The sequence below is a fragment of the Haliotis rubra genome, unplaced genomic scaffold (genome assembly GCF_003918875.1).
Source record: "Haliotis rubra isolate DU_JTF1 unplaced genomic scaffold, ASM391887v1 Scf37, whole genome shotgun sequence".
In the NCBI taxonomy this organism is placed as follows: domain Eukaryota; kingdom Metazoa; phylum Mollusca; class Gastropoda; order Lepetellida; family Haliotidae; genus Haliotis; species Haliotis rubra.
In genome coordinates, this window is record NW_025767046.1 from 276,242 (window position 1) to 298,309 (window position 22,068).

General features: G+C 40.8%; 1 protein-coding gene across 1 annotated transcript in view; it reads left to right on the forward strand.

Annotated features, from left to right (window-relative positions):
* Window positions 1-5,400: 5,400 nt before the first annotated feature.
* Window positions 5,401-22,068, forward strand: part of LOC124285798 (regulating synaptic membrane exocytosis protein 1-like) — an 82,894-nt gene continuing 66,226 nt past the window's right edge. The window contains exon 1 of the mRNA XM_046722065.1: window positions 5,401-5,509. Coding sequence (XP_046578021.1) covers window positions 5,401-5,509 — 109 coding nt within the window. The remainder of the gene's footprint in view (window positions 5,510-22,068) is intronic.

Sequence of the window (22,068 nt, forward strand, 5' to 3'; positions counted from 1 at the left end):
CGACACCAAGGTTAACATAGATCTGTAGACTTTCAATTACTGTAGAATATGTTGCCATACATTCTGGTGGCCATAGCTCTATAATCACAGCACTGACCACTGGTCAAGACAGGTGATTATGCTCAGCGAAATCTAAGCGAATCCCTTATGGTAACCTATAGTTGTGACCTTCACTGGACAACTGGCATCAGCTGATGTCAATCAAACCCTATTCCATTGGAATCCCGATAGCTCAAATAGAGTCACCCCATTTAGATCACCTCATATCTACACTTCAGCATTTCCACCTTAAATTCATTTTACAGGCGCTCTGGATTACCGGTAAAATTAGCATTATGTAAACCAGAAAGTAAAAAGTATGACCAATAAATTGGACATTTTAATTGAAATGAAATCAATGAAAATTAGATCACAACGCTAACTTGATTAGAGACTAAACTCAGTCTGCATGTATCTAAATCATACTACGGGATTAGCGGAGGCGGTTCCAGAAATACATATTCTAAAACCGTACGCTGACCTGGGTGCATGTTTACAAGATTCCCCACATATATTGATTGACTGGCGTTGTCACTTACCACGCGCCTTGTCCAATACAACACGATATTTATGTTTTGTTGCCATCATCCGCAGCACGATATTCACATTAGCAATACAAAAAAATAAGGGATCAGGATAATAATTTGAAAGTTATGAGTACATAAACCAAATATAAATGACATCTTGTTGCACAAGATCAACGGGGGCGGTGGGGTAGCCCAGTGGTTAAAGCGTTCGCTCCTCACGCCGAAGACCCGGGTTCGAGTCCCCACATGGGTACAATGTGTGAAGCCCATTTCGGGTGTCCCCCGTGTGATATTGCTGGAATATTGCTAAAAGCGACGTAAAACTTAACTCACTCACTCACTCACAAGATCAACAGTGTATCTGTTCTGATCAAGCGTTGAGGATGTTGATGACGAGTGACACGTTTGCAATGATATATCGTGAACTGTTCTGTTCATTGTGTGATGTACGTGTAATTGTATAATTGAATCAGGGCTGTTTCGATTTAGTCGGAAAGCTTCGAGACAACCGAAGTTTCGGGTTATAGGGTTATATATTTGCAGGTTAATATGGACATACTTACAAGGATTAACATGCAACAGGTACCATGTATTTATAAATTACATTATGAGGAGAGGCACTAGCTTTCGGAGGCTTCGAGACAACCGATGTTTCGGGTTATAGGATCTTATATGTGCAGGTTGATATTGACAGACTTGCATGGATTAACATACAACAGGAACCATAACAGGATATATTAATAGAATGCATTGTGGGGAGCGGCAATAGCTTTAGGAGACTTCGAAACATACGAAGTTTAGGGTCAAAGGAATATAATAGAATTATATAACAGAATATACTATCTGGTTAGACGATGGAACATGTGAGGGTTGACATGGACAGACATCAAATTTCGGCATGTAGATATCCAAGCAGGAAATCTCGTTAAAATACATTATGTCAAATGAAACTAGCATCATTGTTATCTAGGTCAGTTGTATGTAGGTGTGAAATGTGTGAAGGACAGGTGGTGATCTTTCATCAACAGGCCTAATTAGCAGCTAGCTTCGAATGTTTGTCATGCCATTTGTGATAGGTGACAGGTGATGTTAGCGTGATTGTAAAACTTGTGAAATGTCCACGTCGTTCGTGCTAATTCTCTCCGAGTACCACAGCTGCGTGTAGTGTAGTGTGGTGTGGTGTGGTGTGGTGTGGTGTGGTGTGGTGTTGTGCGGTGCTGTGCGGTGCGGTGCGGTGCGGTGCGGTGCGGTGCGGTGCGGTGCGGTGCGGTGCGGTGCGGTGTCCATAAATGTATTATGGATAGTGACAGTTGAACCGGATAGTGGAAGAAGAACTAGTAGAACTAGTAGTAGTAGAAGCAGCAGTAGTAGTAGTAGCAGCAGCAGAAGCAGTAGTAGTACTTTAGTAGAAGTAGTAGTAGCAGTATAGTAGTAAGAAAAGCAGTATTAGTAGCAGCAGCAGTAGGAGTAGTAGTAGCAGTAATAGTAGTTGTAGTAGAAGCAGCAATAATAATAGTAGCAGTAGTACTTGTAGTGGAAGTAGTAGTAGCAGCAGCAGTTGTAGTAGTAGTTGAAGAAGGAGACGAAGTAGCAGTGGTAGTAGAAGATGAAGTAGCAGTAGTAGTAGCAGCAGCAGTAGCAGTACAAACAGCAGTAGCAGTAGTAATAGGATCAGTAGTACCAGTAGCAGTAATAGTAGCCTGGAGGTTAACGTGGTTGCTCCTCACACCGATGGCGGGTTTGATTCCCTACTAAGTATGTTTATCTCATTCGTTATGTCCAGTGCTAATAAAGAAATAAAGCTCCTCTTCGCTCACCAACATTATTCTGTGCAACAGTGAACACAAGTAATAGTATACGAACGGTTCTACCAGCCACATAAATATGACTTGCACACAGCATGACTGTGATCCTTCACGTCGATATATAGTCAATACGACAGAGATAAAACCTCAGTGGTATTGTGTAACGTAATTAACAGATACAATCTTTGCTGATACCAGCTTAAACATTAGGTCTTGATGTAACAGCAGTTACGTGGTCCTGAACACAGCTTGGGGATAGGGAACATAATCCTTCTGGGCACCAAAGCAAAGATCTCTAGTATTACGTGGAGAAGTTTAGTAAACCATAATTTGACGCCATGTGTTGGTGACGAAGGTTTCTAATAATGTATTGAAACCTTTACGATTCTGCCAGATGGGTTCAGCTACTCTCGACCAACAAATTAGGAGCTATACCTACTGTCTGCATGGTTTGACATATACAAACCTGACCCAGCAGTGAATGGGTACCTGGTGGGATAAGTCATATGACTGTTAACCTAGAGCCTCACTGGCAGCTTGGGTTATCCAGGGTAATAATACGATAACGCTTCGAGCGTGCACAAGTGCGTGGAAACAGGCGCTTTATAAATAGCCATTATTATTATTCAATTTATTATATTATATCCAAATCAATATAGGCAAGAACATACTCAACCTCAGGTGAGGTGAGGTGAAATTGGGTTTAACGTCGTGCTAGAGAATATTTCGCTCATATGACGACGTGCATGCGTGTGTGTGTGTATGTGTATGTGCGGCTGCTTGTACTAGTTCAGGCTGAAGCTGGTTTTATAGTGCTAGCCCACTGAGAGACCATGCCGCAGTGAAGCATGAATACCCCACTCAGACACATTATACTGACTCCGAGCCGACCAGTCCTTGTTGTACCCATTACGGCCGAGCGCCAGGCAGGGACCAACAAGTACCATACTTTAACGTCTTTTTGGTATGATGCGGTCGGGGATCGAAACCACGACCTTCTGCTCTCCGGGCACTCAACCTCAGGAACTACGTGCTTATTCGCACATGCCTTCATACAGCCATTCCTGAAACCAGAGTCCATTGTACGATTGCGATTATATCAGGAACAGCTGTTAATGAATTACTAAAACAGTGATGACGCCAGGTGTTTGCGAAAAGGTAAGCGCGCCGTGCCCTTCCTAGAACACGTCACAAATCAATGTATAGGTAGGTTCAGCTGAACAAACAACCGGAAACATGGTACAAGTCAAAAGAATGTAAGAAAGAAAGTCACAGGAAAAAAGTCATGGATAAAAAGTCACAGGAAAAAAGAGGCGGTGGGGTAGCCTGTAAGTGGTTAAAGCGTTCGCTCGTCACGCCGGAGACCCGGGTTCGATTCCCCACATGGGCACAATGTGTGAAGCCTGTTTCTAGTGTCCCCCGCCCTGATATTGCTGGAATATTGCTAAAAGCGGCGTAAAACTAAAGTTACTCACTCACTCACAGGAAAAAAGTCACAATACAATAATGTATATACTAGTAATATAATATATACTTTGGGTTGTAAAATGTCTCAGTTGTTATAACAGCTTCTATTTCTGACATGATAACATAATTAATGAGGTAATTGGAGTGTGAAACCAAGCGTGAGAGGCCACTGATCATTGACGGGGGTAACTCTGTTAATTAAGTAATGAGAGTTGTCTACTGTGAAAACATTAAGGTTGGGTACTTACTGTTAATCTTAATAAGGTTTTATCCGTGACCTTTTTCCTGTGACTTTCTTTCCGATCACCAGTCAAAATAGGGAAGTGCATTCGAAATAATTTTAGTCACGGAGACCTGTTGTACAATTTCCAAAATGTAAAACCTTCAACATTCGAACTTGTATCCTTATCCTTCTCATTTGTTAATCCAATCCCAAATTCACTGAAAATACCATCATACAGAAGTCATCCTATTACTTTGTATTCCACCCCGAACAAGACCGTCCCTGGCGACAGCGGCACTGGTTATGTAGGCGTTGTGTTCCATGTTTGTCAAAAACCAGTGCTCGGACATCCAATCCCATACCTTCAAACCCTTTGACTTACCACCCCCAAATACAACAGATATAAGGTTCCAAGCAGCGTTAAAATGAAGTGGTAATGATAATATAGTTTGTCATCGAGCAGACCCGTGAAGATCCGGGTTAGAATTGATCTTCAGTAACCTATGCTTGTCGTAAGAGGAGACTAACGGGATCGGGTGGTCAGGCTCGCTGACTTGGTTGACATATGTCATCGTGTACCAATTGCGCAGATCGATGTTCTTGCTGTTGGTCCCTGGATTGTCTGGTCCAGACTCGATTATTTACAGACCGCCACCATATAGCTGGAATATTGCTAAACTAAACTCACTCACTCACTCACTTTAACTCGTTTTGAGTACATTGTGTAAGTGTAAGGTCTTGATCACGTCTCGCTTTCTTCACACATTGCGTGTCGTGTAGCGTAAAACTAAATTCACTCACTCACTCATTCACTCACTCACTCATCGAGCAGTTTGGATATACCAGGCCAAAGGATTTTACACCATTGAAACAAAGGCAAATACGTTAAGTAAGCTGTATGGCGTAGTGGACCAAACAATCCAGTGATCAACATCATGAGCATCGATCTACGGAACTGGGATACGATGACATGTGTCAACCAGGTCAGCAAGCCTGACCACTCGATCCCATAAGTCACCTTTTAGGACAATCATGGGATTTTGAAGACCAATTCTAACCCGGATCTTCACGGGTTTGGCTCCGTTAGAGAGCTGTTTTATGCTCACTGTGATGAAATCAGACGGAGCTATTTGTTCATCATGCTATCAACGTTCCGTCACATCTCTAATTCTCACATTCCGTCTATCCAACACTCTGTCAAACACCCCCCAATCCTGCAACATAAATTCCACCAAACCACACACCCCTCCTCACTAGATAATGTCAGGCCCCTCATTCAGACAACAATATAATCCCCTTCTAGTTATTGAGAACACATCGAACGTTTCTCCCCGTCTACATGGTCATCTGGAAGCACTCCTTTCTTCCTTATGGCTCTCGTTTAGTGATGGGGGATTACAAGAAGAAACTGTTAATCCTTAGTTTGTGCCGTGTGACCGACCAGGAAGGTTTGTTAGGCACTTTTCACGGCGTCAGAGTTATGTTATGATGCCAGCGGATAATCACTGTGATGAATGTTCATGATAAGATTGGCAAACAAGATGGAGGATAGAAAACGAACGTTAAACCGTTATCGGGGCGAATTTCATTTCAACCTTCCGTGATTCCATAACTCTATCAGTGTCGCCGACCGATTTTCCAATACTGGGTGCACCGTTACTACTTGATAATGGTTTTAGTATTCGAATTATGTCGGACACAAAGAACGTTTCTGCAATCCTTGTTGACACCGGTGCTTACAGAGGTTAAATAAACCGTGTTCAATCGGCGTTAGATCACCACAAATGTTTATTCGTTGTTTGGATTGGGGCGGTGAGGTAGTGCAGTGGTTAAAGCGTTCGCTCGTCAGGCCAAAGGCCCGGGTTCTTTTCCCCGCATGGGTAATATGTGTGAAGCCCATTTCTGGTGTCCCTTTACTCAGTTGCAATACGCAAAATGTATGATGAAAAAGTAAAATAACGTATATCCCGTTTGGTGCCCTGCCCTGCCCTGCCCTGCCCTGCCCTGCCCTGCCCTGCCCTGCCCTGCCCTGCCCTGCCCTGCCCTGCCCTGCCCTGCCCTGCCCTGCCCTGCCCTGCCTCAGTGATACTCTTCTTGATTTGATGCTGCTGCTGTTCCTGATGATGATGATGATGATGATGATGATGATGATGATGATGATGTGATGGTGATGATGATGATGGCGACAACGATGACGACGACGATGGTGACGGTGATGGGGGCGATGGACAAATAGCTTCTACCTTATCAATTTCTCTCTCTCTCTCTCTCTCTCTCTCTCTCTCTCTCTCTCTCTCTCTCTCTCTCTCTCTCTCTCTCTCTCTCCATGAGGTATATATATATTCTCTATTCAAACAAATCTCTGTAACTATGAGAAATCCTGAAAAATTACCGATAACAAAACAAAGTCACACAAAGTAAGCAAATGATTCAAAATATATTTCTTCTTGATCGAATTTGCATTTTAATTGCCATGCGTGTTACAAATGTACTTCTCAGTTTAGAAACCTGAAGGAGGCGAGCGACTCTGCCTATATCTAATAATAACTTTAGGAATTCTTCTGTAATTGTTTGGTGAACATTGCAAGGCTTCTGGTATCCACTTCAATCGATGTAGACTTACCGTTGACAGTATTTGCACCATTGTCGTTTACGTGACGGGAGAGCGTTAAATATTGGTCAGTGTGATTTTAATGTTCTGGTAATAACAGAGTGTAACCTTGGTTTTTTAATGTAACACTGTATAACATTGCGTAACACAGCATTTCTGTTACATAACGGTGTGTCAGGGTAATATGGGCGTTACTTCGAGGTCATGCAGGCCTCAAAGTTGAATTGGGGTTTACGCCGTTAATGCAAAATTCCAGCAATATCACCGCGGGGGGCACCAGAAATTGTTAGCGCTTTGACGAAACCAACGGCAGTCAATATATGCTTATCTACCAAGTGTCATAACTGTATCGGGTACGACTGAGGTACCTAATTCAGCAGGGTTCGAAGAACGAGTTGTTTTTCGGCTACCATGCCATCTTCTCCTTCCATGCATATCAAAAGATATGGTAAGATCCGAATGCACCAATATGATGTTCTATATATGTATACAATATGCATTCAGTAACAATCAAGACAACACACTCGAGTGATTCAGACACCTTAAAATAATAATGTTTTCAAACGTGCAATAAATCTGGACAGATGTTTCAACGAGAATATTTTTTACGTGATATTGTTTTACGTAAGTTAAGTGTATTGGACTAGGTGTAGCAATTGCTCGGAATACCATCTAATCGTTGTTTTAAAAGAGCTTCACAGCTTCACAAAAGTAAAACTCGCCTCTAACAGCAGATGAGTTGTATAATGCACAAACACGGTCTTCTCTCAGTAACCCTCGCCATCGGCCCTTTTCAACGGGCAAATTATGATTTGATGTGCGACATTTTAATATCAGTAAATATAGTTTGGGTTAAAGTAGTAGGATTTTTTCGAATTCTGATAATTCTTTGAAGTGTTGGTATAAACATTTAGGACATAAAACATTTCGCGACACTTTTGAATGTATTGCTTGACCTTTGAGAATTCTTTTGACGTGCGATACCAGCGATGACGTTGATGATCAAATTGATGGGTTTATAAATAATTCTGACAGTTCGACATCGTTAATGATCAGTACAAGAGTGGATACAGTGTTAACGATTGTTGTTAGCAGCACTTGCACCATGGTAAACTGTTAATAGACCAGGTGACAATATGAAGCCATTACTTTATCATCCAAACTGTAAGACATCTATTGTAATGATGATGACGACGATGTTGAAGATGATGTAGACGACGACGGTGATGGTGATGATGATGAAGACGAAGGAGATGATGATGATGATGATGATGATGATGACGGTGATGATGATGGTGATGAAGACGACGGAGATGGTGATGATGATGATGATGATGACGGTGATTCTGTCGACGATGATGGGGTGGTAGTGATGATCATGATGATGATGGTGATGATGAAGACGATGATGGTTATGATGATGACGACGACGGTGACGATGTCGATGATGATGATGGTGATGATGATAGGACTATTTTGAAGACAGGACAAATGTCGTGAGGGATACAGTCAAGAGATTATGAACATGGGAACCTAAGTCACACTGGGATGGCACAAAGGGATGGATAAGTTCATACAGATAAGAGGGTACCAGTCAATTAAAACTTTCATATATCAAATACAGTTCACGAATGGGCAGCTAGTGGAGGCTTTTATATGCTGATGTTTTAATCTGCTAATGATGCATGCTTCTGTACCATCTATAGCGTGAGAGTGAGACTGAGATAGGACACTGTTGAATTAACCAGTCTAGGTGGGACATGAGGTCATACATCGTGTGAAATAGGTAACAAGATGCTGCCTTTTCTACCGAGCAAACGGAAGTTGCATTTTTGACATAGATCTGTGTTTAAATGAATAAGCTAGCACAAACATACACGCCAGCATCTGTGGTAGCGCGAGAAATTTTGACACTAACATGTGTGACTGCAATAACTCTCAATATTGAAATCCCACCAAGACAACCTCCGACTTACTGAAGGTGAGTTTAAGCTTGTTGGCTGACATCCGTCTTTAGTGCGTTTTAAAATCACAGTGATCGGACAGGTGGAATGTCTACAAGACTGTCATCACCGTCAGCATATCGGGAAATCCCGTGGTCTTATTGATGTTTGCAACATGACCTGTATATAATACAAAGAGTACCGGACCCAGAACAGATCCCAGTGGAACCCCCGGATGAAATATAATCCTCATTTGACCAGATTAATCTTTACAAAAATCAATAATCTGTCTCCCAGAAACATGACGAATAGTGCCCTAGCTTACTATACAATGGATTTACATATCGCGTTTGAACACCCAACTCTTTTGTCAGATTTAACTCTTTTTACAGATGATACTATTACCATTGACGTACTACAGGTTATTTTTCTTCACCTTGTCCTCTTTTGAATACGTTATAATTTTAGTATTGGACTGTGACGTCAAGCACACGTTGCTTTCGTGCAGTAAGATATATTCTGGTTAGCAAGAATTGAGCTGTTTGGCATTAACAGCACCTGGTACTTGGATCCCAGTTTATTTGTTGGACAAGGTCGTGGGGTATTGTGACGTGATGACATGGAACGTATTGGTTATGTGAACTAGTACACGAAGTCAGATTGTACATTTTGATTGTCAGTGAGTGAGTAAGTGAGTTTAGTTTTACGCCGCACTCAGCAATATTCCAGCTATATAGCGGCGGTCTGTAAATAATTACGTCTGGATCAGACAATCCAGTGATCAACAGCATGAGGATCGATCTACGCAATTGGGAACCGATGACATGTGTCAACCAAGTCATCGAGCCTGACCACACGATCCCGTTAGTCGCCTCTTACGAACAAGCATGGGTTACTGAAGATCAATTTTTACCCGGATCTTCACGGGTCCAGGAACCCTTGAAGAAACGGGTTATAAAACCGGTCTTCAGCAACCCATACTTGTCGCAGGGGTACGACTAACGGGATCGACTAACACCAAATAAAGTTAACGATTATAGTGTCTGTTACATGAATATGTCTTCAAAACAATGAACAATATTATAAACATAACTATGTACAGTGCTGCACTAAAGAATCCTGCCCACCGGTAATCGCTCCTGTTAATCCACTGTGGTTGTACCGGAGTGTTGGTTATTATACCTACATCTTGGATCACCCATAGTGTGATTCGTAACTTAACGCTGACGAAATAAAGTATGGAGTGACTACAGTATCTGATCTGCATGTTCATATTTTAGCAACCCGTAAAGATCCGGGTTAGAATTGGTACTCAGCAACCCATGCTTGTCGTAAGACGCGACTAACGCGGTCGGGTGGTCAGGCTCGCTGACTTGGTTGACACACATGTCATCGTATCCCAGTTGCGTAGATCCAGGTCCAATATGTCAATCACTGGGTTGTCCAGACTCTGTTTATTAGCATTGCTGGTTGCGGCATTAAACCAGAATTAAACGGACTTGGAGCCCATGCTGAAACTGTTTTCATGTCACTTTCATTCCTCAGAACGAGAGAAGCCAACTGTATTGGCTATCTGACCATTGGTTTCTCGTCGGTCACCATGTATCATGTATTTTTTCATCAATCACCTTAGTGGTTTATTTGGTTTATACATGTCACCGTATCCCAACATCATAGATCGATGCTCATGATGTCAATCAGTGCATTGTCTGGTCCAGTCTCGATTATTTACAGACCGCCGCCATATAGCTGGAATATTGCTGTGGGCGGCTTTAAACAACAAACAAACAAACGTGAACGTTTGTCCCTGCTACTGATCACAAGTTTGTCTCGGTCAGACTTCATAACACTGCAGTGAATATTGTTGAAATCAGCCTAAAACATAGTCCAGTGTGCCAATCAATCGCCACTTTGTGACCAGTTGTAACCGTGCTTCGGGTTCTGGTCTTGGTGACGGAGCCAAAGGTCAAGATAACTGTTGAAAATACCTAGAAATACACTGTTTGTTGCAGCAACTATTCCCACAACACGGTTTGACATTTGAGGAATAGGCCTGGTGGATTGAACCAAGAAATTGCGTTTGAAAAAGCACCTGAGTTCCTGAAACGGTATCAAACCTTGACATTTGTCGCAAATTAGATCTATCAATCATTTGGTAACCAAGGCAACACAAGTGATGCTGGAGCTAAGCAATACATAAGTAACAACGTTCGCTTGATTCTCTCCATCTTTGTTTTCTTGATGTTCGTCCCTTGTTGGCTGCGGATGTATCGTGTACGGTGATGACTGATCGAACCAACCCGTGATGCGAAGCTAAGATTGCAGTGTGTGCACGGAAGGTTAAAGGTTAAAGAGATACTCAGTGATACTCTGCTTGTCCTTCCCAATCTATTCAAACATACAAGCAGCTTGCACTGTTAATCACAAGCAGAAAATAAGTTTATAAGTACTATTTACTAAGTTTTATGTGTACTTTATTTGCTGAGCATTGCTATTTCTCATCTTTGGTACACAAAGCCAACCTGGTGGGAAGAGATATTTCAGGGATATTGACACTACTGTTGAGGTTTATCAACAAAAGGCACCCATTAGGGAATAGCACCCGGTTCTTCGGCGTGACGAGCTAACGCCTTATCCACTGGCCTACACCATAAAAGGATTGCTTTACTATAGAATTACAAATGTATCATATTTGTCACAATATGATTGAAATACTGTCGAACTGACTTACATTAAACTCACTGTTACAGTACAACCAGAAATTATTGAGTATTTAAGATTGTTATTTTTTTTTTTTTCACTCATTACTCACGTATTAAATGTGAATATTAGCAGAACGTAACTCCAGATTCAAAAACAGGTGAACAGTTAGTATTTTGTTAAGTCACCATGGGAAGCAATGCAGGCTTCAATGCGGCGGGGCATACTACTGATCAGAGAAGTTGATTTGCTTTGAATGAGTAACTATAAAATTAAAAAATCCAAAACCATTATTCTGGGCAATATTACCATTGCAATAAATGCCATTTTTGGGATTACACTTTCTTAGTAAAAGTCAGGCACCTAATTGCCAGCACACAAAGTCAGCCGCCTAACCCGCTCAGCCACCCAGGTTTCCACTTTTCCAGACTTTGTGTGCTGGCGATTAGGTGCCTGACGCTGAGTATGTGGGTTCGAATCCCGGATGGGACACAACCCAACAAAAGTACTAGAATCTGTACTTTACTAAGACAGCGTAATCCCAAATATACAGTACAACCAGAATTTTTTGAGAATTTAAAGATTGTAATTTTTTATATTGTTTCCACCCATTACTCACGTATTAATGTGAATATTAGCAGAACATAACTCCAGATTCAAAGACAGGTGAACAGTTAGTATTTTGTCAAGTCACCATGGGCAGCAATGCAGGCTTCAATGCGGCGGGGAATACTACTGATCAAAGAAGTTAGAAAGTCGTGGTCCATGCTGTCCCAATATCGGACCACCTCTTCTTTCATTTCAGCAATATTTGTCAGATATTTCTTATTGACACTTTCCTTCATAAGTCCCCAAACATTTTCTATTGAATTTAGGTCAGGGCTATAGCTTGGCCAATCTAATAATGTCATATTTTGGGTCCGAAACTAGGCCTGTGAATGCTTTGAACGATGTTTTGGGTCGTTGTCCTGCTGGAAAATCCGAACATTTCCATAGAACACGTGAGCAGATGGAAGTAAATGTCCCTCGAGAATATCTGTGTACCGCTCACTGTTCATATTCCCTTCAAATACACAGAGGGGCGTTGCCCCTAACACAGATATGCCACCCCACACGTTAAATTTCGGACTGTACTTTGGGCGCTGATACAAAGGTCTTTCAGTTTGTTTGGTCCAGAATTCCATGCTGTAAGAACCAGTTCAACCTTCGCTCCTTTTGTTCAGGTTTCATGATCGGTGATGGAATTCCTCGACTTTTCTGCCAACCCATTGCACGCAGCTCAGTTCTAATTGTCTCCTTACAGACAGCCACAGTTCCTCTATCAATCATATCCAGCCTTAAGTTTTCTTAACTCCTTCGTTTGTTTTTAGAAACAAGAATACCAAGCCGCCTCCTGTCACCGACAGTCAATTTTCTGGGCCTACCTGCGCCACCCTGGTGCTCAGTGCCATATCCATTTGCAATATTTTTCAAAACACGATAAACAGTGGACAAAGGGATGCCTGTTCTACTTGAAATCACTTTAGCTGATCTGATGTCCTTGTTATAATACTCTAAAATCAACTTCCTCTTCTCTAAATCATCCATACTGAGTATCACGGAAAATGTCGTCTGCTAGCAAGTAAACAAAGGGGGATAACTCTTCACAAACTAATGAAAAAAAGGATTGACGGAGTTGTCTCTCTTGAATGAAACCAAGCACTTGATAGCTGGTCAAGGTTGTTTATACTAGAAATCCAAGTAAACATATTCCTAAAATTCTCAATAATTTCTGGTCATACTATATATTTATAGAATATATAAGGAAAGTGGTTATAATTCCATGTTTTACATGCAGCGATCAAGTCTGGCCATGTATTTGACGACCTTCTTGTATGATGTTTCATTTCGGGGCTCAATGACATAGTGTCATGTACGTTAAAGGTCAAATCTCGAGGAAACAATGTTGCCACTGATATCGGCACAGACTTCATGTATTCATGTTCGAGTTCATGCTCAGTGACCCGTGAAGATCCGGGTTAGAACTGATCTTCAGTAACCCATGCTTGTCGTCAAGAGGAGACTAAAGGGATCGGGTGGCCAGGCTCGCTGACTTGGTTGACACATGTCATCGTATCCCCATTGTGTAGATCGATGTTCATGCTGTTGATCACTGGGTTGTCTGGTGCAGACTCGTTTATTTAATGACCGGCGCCATATAGCTGGAATATTGCTGAGTGCAGCGTAAAGCTTAACTCACTCACTCACACATGTGCAATGTGCAGGAGAACAGCAACCCATATGCGTCCTTCGCTTGCATGAAATCCTGAAAAGTGATATAGATGGCTGCCCTGAAAAGTGAAACGAAAGGCATTCTCTTTGCTGACTCAGAACAAATAATTTTCCACTCATAAACGTCAATGTAGATTATACAATAAATTTAACGAGACCGTCCATCACCTTTTCAGTTGATGTCCAGTGTTGGCACAAACACACTATCGTAAGTGACATGATGGCATGGCTCGTTCCTTTTTAAAAAAATATAATACATGATAATAGATAGCATTTAATAATGGGTAGGCAGCAGTTCCGGAGAGACTGACTGACTGACTGACTGAGTTTAGTTTTACGCCGCTTTTAGCAATATTCCAGCAATATCACGGCGGGGGACACCACAAATGGGCTTCACACATTGTATCCAAATGAGGAATCGAACCCGGGTCTTCGACGTGACGAGCAGACACTTTAACCACCAGGCTACCCCACCACCCCAGTGGACAAGAGCCCTGAGATGATGATGAGGCTAAAAAGCCTGACTGTACCAGTGTCACACGAACCACCTTTGCAGTATTCATGTAATTTAATCTGTAAATGATTATAATACTAATTGAAAAGGTGATCGTTTATTTCAAAAATATTTTCTTTAAATGTTTTAGTAACGTTAAAAATATTATTATTATCATTTTATCATTTATAACATCAGCTTCAACACGTACGTGCTCAAAAAGCAGAACATGTTATTACCCCGGTCAACCGATCTGTGTGCAAATGCAAACTCACCTCTCTGAGGTGTGTTCAGAACAAGCTGTCAAGTCTCGCTCAATAACGATCCAAATGTTTGGCGTATTCTATTGATTCCCAGTGCAGTATCCCAGTGGGATCTTCAGTTCCTAATGTTTTCTTTAAATCCCCGGTTTCCATTGCCATTTCGGATAATAGCTGATCGGTGTAAAGACTTTGCCAAGCATTCGTGTATATATGTATTCGTCATGTATTTACAAATGTCCCATTTGTCGGAGGAAGAATACCCTTGTAAATGGGTACCATACTTTGTTGCTTGGTACTGAGTACAATACCGCCCACCTATGCCGGATCACGTCCGGAAACGCTGTGTATAAGTGGATATTGAACGATGCACCATGCATGTCGATATCAAATCCTGTCAACCCTATCAGCGAAACACTAAAAACTATTGTGTATTGGTGTATTGTACATTTCTAACAGCTTGCAAACTGACCTTGTGTGTGTGTGTATGTATGTATGTATGTATGTATGTATGTATGTATGTATGTATGTATGTATGTATGTATGTATGTATGTATGTATGTATGTATGTATGTATGTATGTATGTATGTATGTATGTATGTATGTATGTAATATCACAAGATCTGACAAGTTTAATAAATTAGTGTTAGTAGATATGATGTGATGTAGGAAAGTGCCCACGAATTCGACCATCAAAAAGTACAGTGTCACGAACAATGGCATATTCTCTTCCATTTTGGTTCCTTTTATTATGCCTATGTTGATTACAGTCTCAAATTTGTACGGTCAATTTCCTTCAATAAAAGTGTATTTCCTGATGCTTTGAATTACAAGCACGTCTAATACCATATTAATCTCGGTAATATCGGAAGATCTGACAAGTAAATGATTGAAATCGGATTGCTTTCTTGTAACCTAATCACATTATCTCTTATATCACGTTTTACAGGTAGGGCTTCCACGGGTACTCGGGTACTCGAGTACTTTATTATCCCGGAGGAAATTCTTATACATCCAACTGTCTCAATATGAATATGTACACAGTTCACAAAAATATACACAATAATTACATGCTCAAAACGAATGCTATTTACACAATAAAACTGACATGATATAATTCAATTAACCACATAGGTAAAGAGGCTGAATAATTCTAGTTGTAATCAAGTGATGGTGATTCATAATATTTGTTGCATTCACGAATACTTGATGGTATGAAAGACTGTCGAAGTCTGTTTTGAGGGAAGGTAATCGACAGCAGCGTCCAGAAGGAAGTATTTCAAAATGGTGAGATCAAATATGTCAACTATCAAATCTAATTTTAGTTGCCTTTGTGACAATCTGGCGCTCATAGATAAAGGGAATATACTTGAAAGACACCCCAGAAATTTTGCAAGCAGTATTAACAATTTCGAAAAGCTTGTTTTTGTTGCAATGAGACAGACCCCCATACCAACATAGAAAATTGTAGGTCAACACACTGCGAATTTCACAGTAAACACGTCATATATTGACAAGTAACAGTCATTGGTATACAAAACGAAGAGTACGGATGAAGGCACACAGCCATATGGTTCTGCAGTAGAGGTTGGGAGAAAAGAAGATTGATAGCCATTGACACTGACATACTGAGCTCTATGTACCCTGAATTCTTTAACCCATCTGATAATGTTTTCATTAACACCTAGATTAAATAGTTTACTCCTCACACGGTGTGGCTGTATGGTATTAGTTGCTACAAGTCTGCAGATAAGAGTAAATATTATACATCGTTTGAAATTTCACTTCTTAAAATGATTTGGTAACTATCTTGACAATTGATAGACATGGAGAAAGATAAAAAAATCAAATGTATGGGCGTATCTTGATCTGGGTAGAGAAAAGAGAAAAATAACCAAATGCCGCCTGCGCGGTATATCACTGCGTTTTGCAGGCAGTACAAGAAGTACGATGAAAAAAAACATTTGTCAAGTAAACATCCAAGTACTGATTCTGACCAATGGGAAATGTTAGTCACATAACGATATAAAGTCGGAATGAAGTAAGTGTTCACTTGTGTGATCGGAACACATGTCATGCAAGTTACGCTATTGTTTGCTTGAAAGGTATGAATTTCGAGTACTCGGGTCCGAGTCGAGTCCCACCCCTCGAGTACTCGAGTCCAAGAAAATGGACTCGTTGAAGCCCTAGTTACAGGTGCCACCGGTGAGTCAGTACACGCACAGCTTTTTGCTTGACACCATTGATCGCCATTTTGTGTCATTCGTAAAATGTGAAAATTCATCTACAGAAAAAGTCAAGTTTGCTAAACAGATTCCATTAAACAATATTCGTAATGTAGTGGGAATGGACCATTGACTCTGTTTTAAGCAAACAGGTATAATGATATCTGTGTTGCATCTTTGGTGTTCATGGTTCCAGCTGCTGTACAAGTTCAGCATGTTTCTGTTTCAGACAATGTGTAATCTTGTTTAACAGTAACTTGCCGGAATACCAGAATGTGTAAAACTGATCAAACAGGTTACGTAACGTCGTGGAACGAAAAAAATATACCATTAACAAAAAGTAGGGGATATTCCATTTGCGAGCCAATGACAATGCATATGAGAAAAAGTAATATATATCCATACAGATGAAACATTTCCAAAGGAATGAAATAAATTCTCACATTTTTCCTTAATTTCTCTTCATCATCTGTTTCCTCCTTGGCTTCATCATTTGCATTTTATTAATCTTGTAAATCCAGGGGCGGTGGGGTAGCCTAGTGGTTAAAGCGTTCGCTCGTCACGCCGGAGGCCCGGGTTCGATTCCCCACATGGGTACAATTTGTGAAGCCCATTTCTGGTGTCCCCCGCCGTGATATTGCTGGAATATTGCTAAAAACGGCGTAAAACCATACTCAGTCAGTCAGTGTAAATCCAATATCCCTTACCTTTTTTGAATGGTATATTATTGATACATTTCTCCTTGTAAGAGCTGTAGAGTTGGAATTCGTTTTGTGATTCTATATTTAGATCTGTTTTGAGGACAAAGTGATGATTATATTTAAAGAATCATTGTGCGCGTCCGTGTTTGTGCGTGTATGTGTGTTTTACGTGCAAATACCCCTTTCATTATTATGGGATGAACACTAGGATTTTTTTTAATGCCGCCAACTGCTAGCTTTAGCCGACGGGGCGTAGTATTATGTAAAGCACATATCTGCCACGGAGATCGGTATTTGCGTAACATGACGTGGTTTAACTAAAAAAACTTACATGTTAACTGCGCCCACGGATGTTATGCACAGTTTTTCTTGAGCGTGAAAGCAGTACCGCACCCAGCTGATGACAGCTGTCACAATGATATCTGTTACCACTCAGTCAACCAGTCATGGGAAATAGACATGTTCGTGACGGAGGTTATACAATCACAGTTATATATGTTCATATCCTGGTTTGTTTTTATTTGTTTTATTTCTTTGTTTGGCCGGTTCTTTGTACTTATGTCAGCGATGGTGTTTTTGTGTGTTTTATTCTTTCCCATGATTCTACTATAGTCCACGTCACTTGAAACAGAACAACGAATTGTTGCGATCGTTATTTAACTGAGCAGATAGCTGCATGCAATAGTGTGGTAAAACTTATTTAAGAGAAAACCAAAATTCAACAAAAGGCTGTTACGATTAATGAAAGAAATGAATGCGCGTTCCAAGAAATATCCATTTTGCTAGCAATACACACTCATCAATATTGAATTTTGATCACGTGGTTACAATCTGATTAGCAACGTGTGCAGCATTTATACATTATCAGCACGAATTCGAACTGAAAGAAAAAAAGTGCCGATGTGGGATCTAAAGCGCTATTGACCTGCTAAATATAACCGATCACAATCACCTGACTGCTCATTGTAGCACGGATTGTAATTCATTTAGAACGAACGGCGAGATGTCTTATTGGATAAAACATTTATTGACTCGAAAGGACGACTCTACCACCCACGTTCAATCATCTCGGGAATCACGATGTTAGACATTGCGGAACACTGCAGCAGGTTTTGAGTGAGTATTGTTTTAAGCCGCTTTTAGCAACATTACGTCTGGGGACACATGGTCACTTACCAACTCACAGGGATTCGAACCCAGGCCTTCGGTGTGACGAGCGAACGCTTTAACCGCTAGCCTACCCCAACACCTACATCACTGTGCATGTTAAAAATCGAACAGAGTGGACTTAAAGACTGGTCATTTTATTATGTACAAATATTATAAGTTTTCCGTATGTTTGCAACCCGTGAAGATCCGGGTTTGAATTGGTTTCAGTAAACCATGCATGTCGTAAGAGGCGATTAACGGGATCGGGTGGTCAGACTCACTGACTCACAATTACGTAGATCGATGCTCATGCTGTTAATCATTGCATTATCTGGTTCAGACTCGATTATGTACATACCGCCGCCATAAGACTGGAATATTGCTGAGTGCGGTGTTAAACAAAAACCAACCAACGTATTTGTGCAAGTTAGAACTTCCCTATCCCCTTCCTCCACCAGCGTCGATGTGATCCATTTAGGCACCCATCCATGTTTCCATCCATGACTGGCAGCTATTCAGCATATATATATAGAGTAACTATTACTGAAACTAACTGAACCGCTTTCTCTCTGATTAACTGTTAGGCTGTTATAGATCACTGCGGTGACGTAATGGCCTAGTAAAGAGATGTTTCAACCACGTAAAAACACAACCTTTTACGACTGTCAATTTATACTCCCCATCAAAAGTTTAGACTGACTAGTGTAAATGTAGCCACTTACTTAAGCCAACTCTTCTAAACTAGATTTTGCAAAGTTTTCCATACTGTTTAAAGGTACTGTCTACACATGAACTGATGTATTGTAAAACAAATTCGTAACGTTGAAAAAATTATTGTCATGGGTTTAAAGAATGATGAAACTGTGGGAAAATTGGCGAATTTCTAACAAAATTTTACACCACAACACAGATGTTCACATGCGCGATATTTCCACACGCTTTTTAGCAATTTAATGCATGATCCTCGTGCAATTCATCTGCATAAAGTTTGCAGTTGGTTCCCCAAAGTTAGTGGAGAAATTCATCTTCGACGTAACCACACATATATGCATATTAACATATAGTGAGTGCTTTAAGTCAGTCTAAACTTTTGATGAGTAGTATATATAAACAGTCCTTCTTTAGGATAGAAAATATGCTTCGAGGCTTGGTCCGTATGTCAACGAAAATATATACCTCATCGATAGTCGACATAAAAAATAGACGGTGATGGTAAAGTAACAATCAATGTGAACATCAACTGCCATTTAGGGCTTGCAATCCATAACAACGATTCTTGTGTCTAATTCTGTTGAAACCATCCGAGCACAATTACATTAACATTTGAGTTGTAGTTACATCGATATAAGATACCACTGACTGAGGCAATGGATGGGTATTGAATTTCACTTCCACAGTCAAGAGGGGGGTTCCGTGTCAAAGCGCACTGCATCAGGCCCAAATTAAATCATTCGTACATTTTATCGACATTCACGTCGCAAGTGGTGCACGAGACAGACTCATACGCCATTTTTAATATCTAAGGGATGATAGCAAACGCGAAGATTACATGTTGTATATTGATTGTTATGGGAAGCTTGTCTGGCATCCTGCATCTCTATTGTCGAGACTAGTTTTATTAGTTTCTGTCCATTCTGATCCAAAGAAAATAGGGGCATGATGTGCGTTTCTGATGCTGATAGATTATTTGCAGTAAATACATTATCTACTGGACAAGTAAGGTCACTTTCACTTGCAGTATACATATTATCTACTGGACCAGTAAGGTCACCTTCACTTGCAGTGTACACACTATCTACTGGACCAGTCACGTCACTTTCACTTGCAGTATACACACTATCTACTGGACCAGTAAGGTCACTTTCACTTGCAGTGTACACATTATCTACTGGACCAGTAACGTCACTTTCACTTGCAGTGTACACACTATCTACTGGACCAGTAACGTCACTTTCACTTGCAGTATACAAATTATCTACTGGACCAGTAAGGTCACTTTCACTTGCAGTTGCACATTATCTACTGGACCAGTAAGGTCACTTTCACTTGCAGTTGCACATTATCTACTGGACCAGTATGTCACTTTCACTTCCAGTATACACATTATCTACTGGACCAGTAAGGTCACTTTGACTTGCAGTATACAAATTATCTACTGGACCAGTAACGTCACTTTCACTTGCAGTGTACACACTATCTACTGGACCAGTAACGTCACTTTCACTTGCAGTATACACATTATCTACTGGACAAGTAAGGTCACTTTCACTTGCAGTTGCACATTATCTACTGGACAAGTAAGGTCACTTTCACTTGCAGTGTACACACTATCTACTGGACCACTAACGTCACTTTCACTTGCAGTATACACATTATCTACTGGACCAGTAAGGTCACTTTGACTTGCAGTTGCACATTATCTACTGGACCAGTATGTCACTTTCACTTCCAGTATACACATTATCTACTGGACCAGTAAGGTCACTTTGACTTGCAGTATACATATTATCTACTGGAACAGTAACGTCACTTTCACTTGCAGTGTACAGACTATCTACTGGACCAGTATTTCACTTTCACTTGCAGTGTACATATTATCTACTGGACCAGTAAGGTCACTATTACTTGCAGTGTACACACTATCTACTGGACCAGTATTTCACTTTCACTTGCAGTGTACATATTATCTACTGGACAAGTAAGGTCACTTTCACTTGCAGTATACACACTATCTACTGGACCAGTATGTCACTTTCACTTGCAGTGTACACATTATCTACTGGACCAGTAAGGTCACTTTCACTTGCAGTATACACAGTATCTACTGGACCAGTATGTCACTTTCACTTGCAGTGTACACATTATCTACTGGACCAGTAAGGTCACTTTCACTTGCAGTATACACACTATCTACTGGACCAGTATGTCACTTTCACTTGCAGTGTACACATTATCTACTGGACCAGTAAGGTCACTTTCACTTGCAGTATACACACTATCTACTGGACCAGTATGTCACTTTCACTTGCAGTGTACATATTATCTACTGGACCAGTAACGTCACTTTCACTTGCAGTGTACACAGTATCTACTGGACCAGTAAGGTCACTTTCACTTGCAGTATGCACATTATCTACTGGACCATTAAGGTCACTTTCACTTCCAGTATGCACATTATCTACTGGACAAGTAAGGTCACTTTCACTTGCAGTGTACACACTATCTACTGGACCAGTAAGGTCACTTTCACTTGCAGTGTACACATTATCTACTGGACCAATAAGGTCACTTTCACTTGCAGCATACACATTATCTACTGGACCAGTAAGGTCATTCACTTGCAGTATACACATTATCTACTGGACCAGTAAGGTCACTTTCACTTGCATTGTACACACTATCTACTGGTCCAAAACGTTCCCTTTCGTTTGCAGTATACACATTATCTACTGGATCATTTCTCGGTCCCTTTCACTTGGAATAGGCATACTAGCCTCTGTACCAACTTACAATCCATTTCACATGCAATGAACACATTTCGCCAACACAAGGTCTCTCTCATTGGCAATAAATACACCAGCTACTGGACCGGTTTCATGTGCAATAAACATTGACACCATCATTATCATTCTTCATCAATGGCTCTGCCATTA